The sequence below is a fragment of the Pelmatolapia mariae genome, linkage group LG1, assembly GCF_036321145.2.
Source record: "Pelmatolapia mariae isolate MD_Pm_ZW linkage group LG1, Pm_UMD_F_2, whole genome shotgun sequence".
Lineage (NCBI taxonomy): Eukaryota > Metazoa > Chordata > Actinopteri > Cichliformes > Cichlidae > Pelmatolapia > Pelmatolapia mariae.
This window is the reverse complement of record NC_086227.1, coordinates 4204403-4219351: the sequence shown is the minus strand read 5'-3', so window position 1 is coordinate 4219351 and position 14949 is coordinate 4204403. Positions and strand designations below refer to the sequence as shown.

The 14949-nt window shown below is 42.2% G+C and overlaps 1 protein-coding gene across 3 annotated transcripts in view; it reads left to right on the top strand.

The window, feature by feature from the left end:
* The window catches only part of ankdd1a (ankyrin repeat and death domain containing 1A), a 35301-nt gene that overhangs the window by 5696 nt on the left and 14656 nt on the right, over positions 1–14949 (top strand). For all 3 annotated transcript variants that reach the window (XR_010093709.1, XM_063470424.1, XM_063470423.1), the window contains exons 2-7: positions 1548–1651; positions 5486–5584; positions 6538–6636; positions 6771–6875; positions 11298–11396; positions 13646–13744. Coding sequence is in view for 2 of the 3 variants with exons in the window: in XM_063470424.1 (XP_063326494.1) it covers positions 1548–1651; positions 5486–5584; positions 6538–6636; positions 6771–6875; positions 11298–11396; positions 13646–13744 (605 nt within the window). In the remaining variant the exon portion in view is untranslated. The remainder of the gene's footprint in view (positions 1–1547; positions 1652–5485; positions 5585–6537; positions 6637–6770; positions 6876–11297; positions 11397–13645; positions 13745–14949) is intronic.

The following is a 14949-nucleotide window of genomic DNA, read 5'->3' as shown; positions in this document are numbered from 1 at the left end:
TATGCTGTATTTAGACTGCTTGCTTGGCATATACTGTTTCAAAGGGCAGCATCCCCTAAAAGCCACCAGATGCTCCTTCACTGTGACGTTTGGACTTGAAATATAGTGGCTGGCACTCCACACACTTGCCCCAGACCTCTCCGATCACCCCCAGTTTGTCTTCATGATGACAACCTGGTCCTGTATTGTGGCTGTCAAGAGAATCACCCGAAACAACATGTAAGATTATTGGACTGACATGGTGGCCTGAAACATTGACTGACCAGACGCTGCATCCCATAAACTGCTGGTAGAATATTTCTGGATCTGAATTCATTACTCAACATCCAAAGACTCATCTGTGCTTTGATCTGTTTCTGGGTTACTTCCTTCCAACTTTCTTTGCAACTCTGTTTTTGTTTCCCCTTCAAATTTCTCAAGTTTGTCGCTATGGTTTAGATCAACTCAGTCAGTAACTGTTCGAAGCAGGATTTGATGTCATCATCCAGGACACAGCATATTTTGTAGGTCCTGATGAAATTTTCAGCAGAAAACCTAACATGATTGTCAGGTGGGGATAAGTTCCTGAAGTTCTTGAATATGACAGCAGCGTCATCTTCATCACTGAATTCCTCCTCATCTTTTCTTGGTCTGGATTGCACAAATTACATTCAGTGCTGTCTTTAGCTTCTGACACTTCCTCCTCTTTTTCATCCTCACTGTCAGTTTCATTCTCTCACTTGTCCTCACTAGTGTAGTAATCAAATACGTAATCAAGAGCCTCACTTAGGGTATATCAACCTGCCAGCATAGTGGCAACACTGGTGTTGCCTCAATGCTTTTTTGGGGGGGCTTTGTTTCAAAAAAAGTATTTTAAACCAAATCTATGAAAAAAGTTTGATGCCTTTGAAACAATGTTTCAACTGTTTGTGAGAACTACCAACACAGTTGGAGTTGTTCCGTGGAAGAGAGGCTCTACTAGGGAAAATGTTTCCGTAGTGGTTGCCAGGGAACCCAAGGGGTGTGTTTTGCATTTAAGTGTGTGGACTCTTTTGTGGACAAAGTCATGGAATGTTCAGGTCAGTCTGATGAAACTTTTTTCAAAGATAAATGTTTTAAATCGGTCAAATTTGACCAGAACACAACATGAGGGTGAAAGAAAGTAGAACTAACAACCATACTAAATTCATTTCCTTTGCAGCCATACATGTCTCCACAGTTACAAATGGTAGCACAGGTCATGAATGCCGATAGAGATCAAAGACTTAGCTTTAGCTTCAGGCAGAGTGGTGCTAGAACTTGAATGTCATGCTAAAGTCCCTTTATGTCAAAAGAAACTGTGGCAGAAGTGAATTGTTGTGCCACTTGGCTCAGGCCATTTCATCACTCAGGCTCACACATTCACGTAGCTTATTTAACTCTTTCTGCACCCCCGTCTTCCTCTTGTAAACTTTTTCTTGGATTATTAACTTTTATGCAATGGGTGGGGTTAGGTTCAAAGGTGGCAAATGACATTTCAACTCCAGCACAGATTTGACGCTTAAGGTTTTTTCTTTGTCTGATTACAGTGTTGTGGTCTGAAAAGGATTTTCACGATGCTGCAAAAAGAAATGACACATGGAAAATGCAAGAACTCATCAAGAAGGGTGTGGACGTCAATGCCAAAAACAAAGTAAGCATGCTGAAGCACAGACTTTTCTGGATGTCAGCAGTTGATGGCTTTAAAAATCCAAGCCTTGGGTCTTATTTACTCCTCTAAATTCTCATTTTCTTTTCTTGCCTAGTCTCATTCTGTCTTACTCTGTTATGTGGCCCTGGCCATGTTTTGAATCGGTGTGTCAGTATGTCTGGTCTGTTGCGTATGAGTGTTCTGCACCTTTAAGAGTCTGCAGGTCCTGCTTCTGATTGGGGGAGCTGCATCCCAAACAGTTTGTCTGGCAGTTGTGGCTGAAATTTTAGTTGGTCTACTTGACTGTGGTTTGGTTTCAGCAGAACCCCCATTTTTCACTTCTTAATTGGAGTTTGACACTGCTGATATTTTCTTATTTCCTTGTCCTGTTTTATAGAGGTCAACTACCTTTTCCCGAAGTTGTTTGAAAATAAATGGCATCAGCCAACCACTAACCATGAGTGAAAGAAATGTTTTTCTTTTATCATTTATATGCATATACCAGAGTATGTAAACTTATGAACACAACTGTATACTAACGTCCTGTCCCAGGATAAACACAGGCTCTGATAAATATCTGTCCTCTGTTGTCTAGAGTCGGTCACTATCTTTCTGGTTTTATTCACATTCTGGAACAGATTTCTCATTGACCGCTACTGCTCTCAGTTCCTTGTCCTGCTCATCATTTATATATCTGACCACTGCAGGATTATGACAGTATTTTGTAACTGGTGTGATGCACAGTTGTACTGAAAGTCTGAAGTGAACAAAGTGAACCCTTTACCAATATTCAATTCCAAACTAACAGGAGGCCATGTTTTCATTTTATTGTCGTCTCAATGGACCAAAGTTGCTTCGAAGACTCCTGGGTTATTTATGTATAATGAAGTTAATAGTATGTACACAAGGTAAACTCTGTTTTCGGACGTTATTGCTGTGAGTCCACTCAGCCTTTGTTAAGACAATTGAGTGGTAAAGACTGTTATGATGAGAATGCTGTGAAAGTCACTTTTGCTAGATTGTTGGAAATGACACTCATGCATTCAATGAAATCCTGCTACTGCATTTCAGGAAGTGTGTTTTTGTAAATTTGTCTTAGAATAACTAAGCTGTCCTGGACTTTGGTCCACCTATATGCATTGATGGATAATATTTTATAACATAATATATTATATAGTATACTAAAGTCCTTAGAGATAATGCCCTGGTTATTGTCTTGCTTGGTACAGACTCATAACCAGATTATGTATGGAAATTAAAGAAGACCTTATTAGCATGTTTGTCAAAATGTGGACTATTTAGTGTTGTTGTTGTTGTTGTTTTTATGTAATTACTTATCAAATTTAATTACCAGTCATCCCTAAACATTTGAACCAGTGATAATCAGAGACATTAAGTTTGGTATTCTTACATGTTTTGGGTATATGTATCAAATATACAGAAAATGATTCACCAGAGCCTCCTGCAGTTTAAAACAATATGTGGTTATACCCCAAAACCAGGTAAGCGGTATCAGTTCATAGAAAAAGCTTACTGACAAAGTACTTGTTTGAGTTTAATCTTCGGTCTCTAATCTTTATTTTGAGTTGTTCAGACCAAAAACAAAATATTCCCAGTGACTCTTTCGAATTTCCTTCTTGAACTAAACTTCTCCCTCCCACTGTTACTCAGCATCGGATCCCAGAGCTGCGTTCTTAGCCCCCTACTGAATGACCGGTACACCTATGACTGCACACCAACCCACCCAACCAACGTCATCGTCAAGTATGCCAATGACGACACCATGGTTGGGCTCATAGAGGCAGAGAACTTGTCCCGCTGGTGCTCAGAAAATAACCTGAAGCTTAACATCCTTAAAACAAAAGAACTCATAATAGAGTTTAGGAGGCACAGACAGGTGCACTCCTCTCATTATAAACGGAATCCTCACACCCCACCCACCACCTGTTTGACCTGTCGCCCCCTGGTTGGCGCCTCAGGTCAATCAGGTCCCACACCTCCAAACTCACTAACAGCTTGGGCCATTTGGACTATTTGAAGACAGTCCAAAAGGCCCAGGGGAAGAAGCTGCCCACCTGTCCACCTCACCAATTTGAGCCATGGTCTGATTAATTGTCATCACTCAGGCCACTCACACACAAACTATTCAAACCAAGTCTTTTGTTTGCACTACTTCCTTTTGTTTTCTAATGTGTGCCTTTCTTTTGTTTGTATATATCTCTCTAGATTGCATATATTTCTCATGTTTTTTAATTTATTCCTGCTGTCTACTATTTATATTTTATTCTGGCAAGGTTGGTGTGGAGCACCCTCATTTTCATTGTACATGTACAATGGCAATAAAGAGCTATTCTAGTCTATTCTATTCTAGTTTGCAGTCGTAGGAATGTGAGACCTATTAAATACCTTTTTTGATAACAGCAGCATTTGTTGTCACATAACTCAGAATTGAAAGAAATGCATTAGTGAACTCCCCTTGAAGTGAAAAGGACAGGAAAATATGAATCATCCATCCATCCATTTTCTTCCGCTTATCCGGGACTGAATCACAGGGACAACAGCCTAAGCTATATCTTGACAAAAGGACACCGGCACAGATTGCTTTTGACAAGATGCAAGCGAAACGGCAAATGGAGCAGATTTTGAACAAGGCATCAAAGACCCACAAACACAGAGTCGAGGATTATAACCTTCACCTGGACAACCTGACAGAGCATTACGACATCCCTAAAGTCAGCTGGACCAAATAAAACCGGAGCAAATATTCACTCTTGTTTTACCACTTGTACAAAATGTTTCTGCACCACGTTTTTTGAAATGTATATTTGTTATTTACAACCGGTTCGATCCTGGTCATTGTGTCCTTGGGCAAGACACTTCACCTACCGCCTACTGGTGATGGCCAGAGGGGCCGATGGCGCGATATGGCAGCCTCGCTTCTGTCAGTCAGCCCCAGGGCAGCTGTGGCTACAACTGTAGCTTGCCTCCACCAGTGTGTGAATGTGAGAGTGAATGAATAGTGGAATTGTAAAGGGCTTTGAGGGTCTCGAAATGCACTATATAAATGCAATCCATTATTATTATTATTATTATTATTATTATTATTATTATTATTATTATTATTATTATTATTATTATTATTAAGCAGAGAAGCCCAGACCTCCTTCTCCCCAGACACTTTCTCCAGCGTGTCCTGGGTCTGCCCTGGGACCTCCACCCAGTGGGACATGCCCGGAATACCTCACCCAGGAGGCACCCAGGAGGCGTCCTTGTCAGATGCCCGAACCACCTTAACTGGCTCATTTTGATGTGGAAGCATAGCGGCTCTACTTTGAACCCCTCCCGGATGGCTGACCGTGATCTTGTTCTTTCACTACCCAAAGCTCATGTCCTTAAGTGAAGGTGGGGATGTAGATCGGCCGGTAAATTGAGAGCTTGGCTTTTACACTCAGCTCGCTCTTCAGCACAACAGACCGGTACAGTGTCCGCATCACTGCAGCCAATCCATCTATCAATCTCCCCTCACTTGTGAACAAGACCCCGAGATACTTAAACTCCTCCACTTGGGGCAGTAACTTGTCCGTTACCCAGAATGGGCACTCTACCCTTTCCCAGCTAAGGACCACGGCCTCAGACTCGGGTGTCCTGATTCTCATTCCTGCCGCATCGCACTCAGCTGCAAATGCCACAAGAACGAATGAATGAGCTCAAAGGAATTATTATGGACAAGTGATTTTAATCCAAAATGTCTGCACTAACAAACAAGAAATATGCTGTGCTCTTATTGTCTTTTGTGTGTGTGTGTGTGTGTGTGTGTGTGTGTGTGTGTGTGTGTAGGTAGGTCGAAAAGCACTGCACTGGGCAGCAGGAGCTGGGAATGAACAGGCTTTGCGTCTCCTACTGGAGCATGATATGGACATTAATGAGACTGACAGTGTAAGTAAACTTGAACTGATACAAGAGCAATTTCACACTTCCTTAGTTACAAAATTCCTTTGTAAGTTCAAGGGGGAAGCTGAAAGGGGATTGTATTCTGTTACAGATGTGGATAAAGACAGCTGCACACACCTGTTCCTGTTACAGTTTGGTTCGGTGCATTCATAGTTGGAACATTGTGGGGTTGTCGGCATAGGCTAGTCTGTGCATGCATGCAGATGTTGCGCTCATGCAGGCCCTACTAGTCTCGCAAACGTGGTAACAATAACACGCCCATAACACCATTCCTTGATATAGGGAATAACTCACTGTGGATTTGTATTGTTGCTGAAGTTATTTTACCCTGGGTTTTGCTGTCAGTCTGATACATCTAGCACACTAATTAACACTAATTAAATTGATATTTAGTTCATAATGGGTAGTGACATTATGGGGGTCATTTGGCTGTCTGTTTTCTCTGTATTATTGTAGGGTCTTTACCTTTAAATATAAAGTGACTTGTGATTCGGCACTATATGAATAAATCTGAATTGAAAATAGAATTGCTATACCTTGTGAAAACTATCATTTAACATAATCTTAGAGAAATTTGACAATGATGGGTTTGTTATGCTGTCTGTGCATGCAAAGAGCCAAAGTTGTGTTAGCAACATAATGCAGTTGTTTCTGTCCTGGATGCAGTTTCCATCTTACTGTCACGGTCTTATCCTTTTGTGCGATAAGAATAATAGCAATGTCCATATACAAACTGTGGACTGTGCCACTATTTTCGTCCTCCAGCACAAACTAAATTCAGCTGATTGTAGCGCAAGTGCAACTGGAATCAATAGGCAGGCAGACTAAATTCCAAGGAATTAAACTACTGGGAACCAGTCTTCTAAAAGAACCGGTTTTTGATTCCCAGACATTTTTCTCTGTGTTCTGATTCATTAGTTTGTAAATATCGTCCACAGTTTGGGATGAACGCTCTGCTTCTGGCATCCTGGTTTGGTCACCTAAACATCCTACAGATCCTGGTGTCTTGTGGAGCCAAGCTCAACTCTGAAAACAAAGTAAGAGCTGCCATATTTCATTGAACTGTTAAAAAATCTGAATTTAACGTTTTTTTTGTTTTTTTTTATTGGGTTGCAATGCCACTTATTTATAACAAGGTTATTGTCTTGACCTGATATCCTTTTTATCTTAGGATGGTCTGAATATGCTGCACTGTGCTGCTCAGCGAGGACACATCAGAGTATTGGAGTTCTTCTTGGAGCACCTAGAAGGCATCAGTCTAGATGGAGTTGAAAAGGTGATGGACTACTAGCGTTACAAAGCAATTTTGTACTAACTGAGTTATAAAAAGAACAAACACTTCCTTTCTTTTCTCATCTCTTAGCAAAAAATTATTTGAGCAAAATACACTGCTCCCAAAAAAGGAACACTTTCAAAACATAAAATCATGTTGTATATCTATACTGATATGGACTAAGTAATGTGCTAGGAATAAAGGATGCCACATCATTTAATGGAGTGGAAGTGAAAGTCAAAATATAAAAAATGATGCCCTCACATATTATTTTTTCAGTGGTGTAAAACTTGTTCAGAAAGTTTTAGCAGTTAAATATAATCCTACTGTGGTGGACCACTGGAGGGCTCGACTCACACCCAGTTCTGAGGAAGTGTTGTTGCTGTGTTTTGGAGGGAAAAGTATTCAGTTGTGTGGTGATGAGTAATACATGAGGAGTGTTAGTCAAGAGCCCTCGTGTCATCTGTGTTTACCTCCACATTGGTGACCCCTGACTCAAGCATGCTGCAGCCTGATGGTGGCACCGGCTAGGCTCTGGATGCATCAGGGGCTGCCAGACCTCTGCCTCCTGCTGCAGCTGCCTTTGCTGTGGTGCTTGAGCTGCCGGACTTTTGGCTTCACGATCCCCTGTCGTGGTTCGTGCACATGGAGGATCAGTTTGCTCTTCGTGGCATCTCGGCTGACGACACGAAATATCACTATGTGGTGGCCTTGCTCGACCCGCTAGCCACCCGTCGTGCATTGACTCTCCTCTGGGACCCACCCGCCCAAGGAAAATACACCGCCCTTAAGGAGCTGCTTCTTCGACGCTATGCCCTTTTCGACGCAGAGCGAGCCGAAAAGCTCCTCTCCCTCTCAGGCCTGGGTGGCGGTACGGCTCTGGAACTGATGGAGCACATGCTATCCTTGCATGGACTGGACAATAGGGGATTCCTCTTCGCCCACATCTTCTTCCGACAGCCGGTGGCCGTGAGAGCCAGCCTCGCCAACTCTCCGCTCCTGGGTGCGAAGGATAGCGGATTGTATTCTCCTGCCTCGCCGGCGGCACCTTCCACTTCCCCGCCGACCTGCCCCGGAGCATCCCACCCTTCGCTGACGGCAGAGATCGCGGCGCAGCGGCACCGCGGCACCGCGGACAGGGCCTCTGTTTCTACCATCAGCGTTTTGGTGCTGCCTTGTGCTTTTCTGGCCCCGGGACACGGGCCCCGCCAGCACACAATAGCGGCCGCGACCGCTGGCGACAAAGAAAAACGGCTCTTCATAGAAGACTTGCGGTCCGGGAGATGTTTCCTGGTCGACCCCGGCTCCCAGAACAGCCTCCTTCCCCCGAACGGCGCCGACAGTTTAGCAGTGGGCTGCGGGCCGCAGCTTATCGCAGCTAATGGCTCTCCCACGTTTGGGGAAAGGTTGTTGACTGTTTGTTTTCATGGTTGGGATTTCCAGTGGAACTTTGTTGTTGCCGCTAGCTCTGTGCCTATTTTGGGTGCCAATTTTCTTTGTGCCCACGGACTGCTGGTCGATGTCGCTAACAGACGCTTAATCGATGCCTTGTCCTTTTCTTCAATACCCTGTTTCTCACAGGCCATCGAGCCCCTGAATCGGGCTAATTTAGTGACTTCAGGGAATGTTTTTCAGTGTTGCTTTTGGAGTTCCCTTCACTGACTGTTCCTAATTTCTCGAACACGGCAAGAAAGCACGAGGTTGAACATTATATCCCGACGGTCGGTCCCCCGGTGTTCGTGCGTGTGCGCCGCCTCGACCCCAGAAACTCTCCGTCGCTCAGGAAGAGTTTGCAGCCATGGAGCGCCTCGGCATTGTACAGCGCTCAAATAGTGCCTGGGGCTCTCTGCTACACATGGTGCCCAAATTAGACGATCGGTGGCTGCCGTGCGGGGATTTTCACCGTTTGAATAATGTCACCGAGAACGACCGTTACCCCATTCCCCACATCCAGTCTTTTTCCGCCCACCTCGCCGGCACCTCGATTTTTTCTAAAATGGACTTGGTGCAGGGGTATCACCGAGTTGCCATGCGCACCGAAGACGTTCCCAAAACTGCCGTAATTACCCCTTTCGGCCTGTTTGAGTTTTTGCGCATACCATTTGGCCTGAAAGGCGCCGCCCAGACTTTTCAGCGGTTGATGGACTCTGTCTTGCGCAGGCTACCTTTCGTCTTCGTGTACCTTGACGATATATTGGTGGCCAGCTGTTCTGAGATTCAGGAGATTCAGTCTGATGTTGCTTCGATAAACTTATTAAATCCTCAATAGTTGACTTCATTGCATTAAACCAAACAGAGAAACATACAATTTCATATTCCATGATTTGGGAATCACTAAAGCCTATCTCCTTCAGGTTATCATTTCATTCTCTGCCCATTTGAATAAAATTTGTAAATCCAGTCCTTTGCAGATGGACAATGCCTTAATTACTTCTTCAGAGGCCTTTTTTACATGCTTGCTCTATGCATCATAAGCATGGCGACAAGTCTACCCAACTTCTATCTCATCAACTATATCGCAACATCTCACGTTTGGTACCAAAGATAAAGACTCAACTGGACAGCTACAAAAAGATCATCCTTGAAGTCTGTTTTCTTTGAATGTTCTTTGACTCTCCACTATACCAGTCAGAAACCCAGCAAGATGTTACTGAGATGTCAAAATTCTTAGACAATCTTGAGTTCATTGTTGATAATAATGATTATCAGGTGATAGATGCAGGATAACAAAGCCTCTGGCCCCAACAGATTCTTCAAAAAGTTCCATACTAAATTGGCTCCAATAATACATTCAGTCTCTCTCAAATCTCTCAGATATTAACTCCGTCCCACCTTAAGACAAGTGACTATAAGCCTGCTCCTGAAAAGGGATGAGGAACCTGAGCTATGTACCTCCCACAGACCTCTCTCTTTGATTAACGCTTTAGCCAAAAGACAAAAAACATTCTCCCATCTATTATTACACAACAACAAACTGGATTTAAGGGATGTCATTTCTTCTAGAATTCCTGCACCCATTTGAACATCATGTATTCATAGCCTGCTATGGATGTCATAAAGGTCATCACCACCCGGGCCAACAAGAAACCCTGGATGACCGATAAAGTACTCAAAAAGACTTTATCCAGACTTAAAGGCATGGAAATTAGCCTTCAAGTCTGGCAGTGAGGGATCACTGAGAACAGTGAGCGCCAACTTCAGCTGTGCCATCAGATTGGCAAAGCTTTTTCACAGAGAAACATTACTGTTAATACTTTTGTCCTTTTATATTTTTATTAATCTCTATTTATGTGCATTGATATCTCTATTTCTTCACTTCCTTTTATATAATTACTTTATTGTCTGTTGTTTGTACAGTAATATGGCAACTCGATTTTTCTCTGGGATTAAAAGGTTTCTCTGATTCTGATACTAAAAAATCCAGAATTTTATTCATGGTAGTGCTAACATCAGAAACATGTGGCAAGGCATATGGACTACCACAAACTGCAGGCTCCTGAGGATGGCATTAACTTCCTCAATGAAGGAAGTCAATATCATCCTCAACTTCCGCAACTTCTTTGGATGGTTTGAGGCACTAAACAGGACTCTTCTGATCCTCAACAGGAGGAAAAGGCACTCTGTCTTGACATAGCTGATGTAAGGAGGACTCTGAGTAGAGTCAATACAAGGAAGGCCCCAGGCCGAGATAACATACCTGTGAGATGTACACATCAGCTGGTTTATGTTCTATCAGAAACACTTAACTAAATCAAGCCAAAGTTCCATCATGTTTCAAGACTGCGGCTATCATCCCAATGCGTAAAAAAACTTGGAACATGTCACTACTGGCCTGTCACACTCACTCCTATTATTATGTAGTGTTTTGAGAGACGGGGGGGGGGGGCACATTAGCTCTAGATTCCCTTCCAAATTCGACCCCTTCCAGTTTGTCTACTGGCGAACTCACTCCATTGAGGATGCCATCTCCTTGGCTCTATACCGGAACCTTGCACACCTGGAGAAGAATACCATCATCCCACAGCATCTGGTAGGCAAACTGGGAGACCTAAGCTTTAGCCCATCACTATTGAATCCGGTACAAAGCGCTTTGAGTGCTTTACTACTTAACTGACCAGATCAACATCCCAGAAATTTTATTTAGTTGATGCTATACTCAGATTAAGTGTTTCCTTAAATGTTTGAGCAGTGTATAAGCAGTATATCAATAAATCAAGCTGAAAATGAATGGAATTTTTATTATATGGATATTAATGGAATTGTTATATCTTGTTTGTAATAATAATAATAATAATACTAATGCATACTTTATTGATCCCTGTGGGGAAATCCCGCTCTGCATTTAACCCATTCACTCAGTGAAGCACTCAGTGAAGCACTATTGTATACACTATATGTAACATATGTGTATGTCTTTCTGCTCAGTCAGGGAAGACAGCACTACACCTAGCTGCTGAACATGGACAGCTTGAAGTAGTTGAATTTCTGATTGGAATGGGTTACATGCCTGGTTTGAAGGACAAGGTAGACACACACACACACACACACACACACACACACACACACACACACACACACACACACACACACACACACAACCCCGTTCAGCTATCTTAGTGAGGACCTTCATTGACATAATGCTTTCCCTAGCCCCTTACCCTAACCATTAAAAATGAATGCCTAACCCTGACCCTTACCCTAAACCTAACCATAACCTAATTGTAACCCTGACACTAAAACCACATTTTGAGCCTCAAAAATGCCTTTAAATGCCTTCAAATTTGTGAGGACCAGGTTGTGTGTCCTCACAAGTGACTGTTGGTTCTCACAAGTATAGTAGAATGCAGATTTCGGTCCTCACAAAGATAGCTAGACAGGGACACACACACACAGACACAGACACACACTTTGAATCAGCAGATGTGTTTAGCCATACAAGCAGAAGCTGTGCAAAGAAGCTTTGTTAGGCTCTCCCATACTTCTGCCAAGGTAATTTGTGCTGAGCAGCAGCCAGCATTTCAGAGTTTTGAAACTGACTTGAAAAGCTGTGTTGAAATGTTTATAAAAACAAGGCCAAGTGAGAACCATGACTATTTACATTGTAGATTCTCAATGAAGGCATCAGAACTATGAATGAGCACACATGGAATTATGAAGTAAACGAAAAAGTGAGAAATAACTCAAAACATTTTTTATATTGTATATTTTGATTCAGATCAAAATAGCCATCCTTTGCTTTAATTACTGCTTTGCACACTGTTGGCATTCTCTGGATGAGCTTCATGAGGTCATCACCTGAAATGGTTTTCCAACAGTCTTGAAGGAGCTCCCAGAGATGCTGAGCACTTGTTGGTCCTTTTGCCTTCACTCTGCGCTCCATCTCATCCCAAACCATCTCCACTGAGTTTAGGTCAGGTGACTGTAGAGGCCAGGCCATTTGGTGCAGCGCTCATTACTGTCCTTCTTGGTCAGATAGCCCTTACACAGCCTGGAGGTGTGTGAAAAATAAATGATGGTCCAACTAAACGCAAACTGGATGTGATGGCACGTCGCTGCAGGATGCTGTGGTAGCCATGCTTGTTCACTGTGCCAACAGTGTCACCAGCAAAGCACCCCCACACCATCACACCTCCTCCTCCATGCTTCATGGTGGGAACCATGGGTGTAGAGACCATCTTTTCATCTTTTCTGTGTCACACAAAGACATGGCGGGTGGAACCAAAGATCTCCAATTTGGACTCATCAGACCAAAGCACAGATTTCCACTGGTCTAATGTCCATTCCTTGTGTTTCTTGGCCCAAACAAATCTCTTCTGCTTGTTCCTTAGTCGTGCTTTCTTAGCAGCTATTTGATCATAAAGGCCTGATTCACAAAGTCTGCTCTTAACAGTTGATGTAGAGATGTGTCCAGAGTGCACCACAAATTTGAAGGTGGCTTCAGAAGCTTGCCAGTCCCTGGACTTCCGTGTTAAAATTCAGTTACATTTATTAAGGCTTAGTTACCCGTCATTGCTGCTGTCTTCTAGATACAGTTTGATTCCCAATTATATTTGTGATGTTGGCAGCTTGGGGAACAATTTTATTACATTTATCTGAAAGTATCTGTGACTTGCTGTGTTGGTCATTGTATTTCAATTTCAATTTCAATTTTATTTATATAGCACCAAATCACAACAACAGTCGCCTCAAGGCGCTTTATATTGTACAGTAGATCGTACAATAATAGATACAGAGAAAAACCCAACAATCACATGACCCCCTATGAGCAAGCACTTTGGCGACAGTGGCAAGGAAAAACTCCCTTTTAACAGGAAGAAACCTCCAGCAGAACCAGGCTCAGGGAGCGGCGGCCATCTGCTGCGACCGGTTAGGGTGAGAGAAGGAAAACAGGATAAAGACATGCTGTGGAAGAGAGACAGAGATTAATAACAGATATGAATCAATGCAGAGAGGTCTATTAACGCATAGTGAGTGAGAAAAGTGACTGGAAAGGAAAAACTCAATGCATCATGGGACTGGGAAATCATCCAACAATTCTCTGCTCTGGTGTTAGCTGATATTTTATTACTTATGTTTGGCTCAAAAAGAGGATGGAACCAATGATAATTGTTAATTTGAGGTTTCAAAACAGGCGTTCATAAACCTACAGATGTCATCACATCGCATGGCTGGGTCAGCCTTTTATATAATATATATATGTATGTGTATGTGTATGTGTATATATATATATATATATATATATATATATATATGGTGTTATGTCTGGATTACAGGAAGAAAACACGCCTATGCACCTAGCAGCAAGCAAAGGGCACGCAGAGATCCTACAGAAGATCCTAGAGACTGGTGTCAGTGTGGATAAAAGGAATATAGTAAGTATGATGATGAGCCTGTACGCTTAAAGAGGTATGTTCAGAAACATTTACGAATCCTTCTCTTTTGTACATGTTTATTCATTTTAAGCGGTATAAATTACATTTTCCCTATCAGCCCACAGTGAAAAACCCATAATGACGATGTTAAAGCGTGTCTTAGTAAATCTAGAATATTTCTTAAAAAACACAAACCAACATTTCTTTTAAAACATGTCAGAAATACTACTCTCACTAGATGCGGAGAAGGCCTTTGACAGGGTCGAGTGGGTTTCCTCTTCTCGACCCTGTCAAAGTTTGGCATAGGCCCTAATTATATTTCCCTTGTTAAGCTGCTTTACACAAAACCTCAGGCCTCGGTTAACACAAATAATATAACTTCTAGTCCTTTCTTCATCCACCGCTCTACAAGACAAGGGTGCCCTCTGTCCCCATTGCTATTTGCACTTGTCATAGAACCTCTCGCCATTCAATTACGCTCTACAAAGGATTATAAAGGAATAAGGAGATTTGGTGTAGAACATAAGGTGTCTCTCTATGCAGATGATTTGTTGCTATATATCACTGACCCTACTAAATCATTGCCAAAAATTATGACAGTTTTAACTGAATTTGGGAAAATTTCTGGATACAAAATCAACCTAACAAAAAGCATATTGTTTCCTATTAGTTCTTTAGAAAAGTTAGATAGCACTACATTGAATTCGTTTCCTTTTACCGTCTCAAATACTTTCAAACATCTTGGAATAAATGTAACCCGTGAATTCTCTGGCCTTTTCAAACACAATTTTATTAATTTATACCATCAAACTGAACAGAACTTGGAAAGACTGTCTAAACTGCCCATCTCGCTTGCTGGCCGAATAAATATCATTAGGATGAGCACTTTACCTAAATTTTTATTTTTGTTTCAATGTATCCCAATATTGATCACAAAAACTTTTTTCAAGAAAATAGACCAGTTAATTTCTCAGTTTATCTGGAACAAGAAGACACCCAGAATAAAAAAGACATTTCTCCAAAGACCCAAGGTTACAGGAGGAATGGGGTTGCCTTGCCTTGCTACAGTTAAATACTTAAATAACAAACAAATTCATGTTTTGAGCTTTATAACATTGCTTGCAAGACGCCTTATACTTCTAAATTGGAAAAATAAAGCCCCCCCAACTCACTCTGCTTAGTTAAGAGACACAGTGTATCATTTA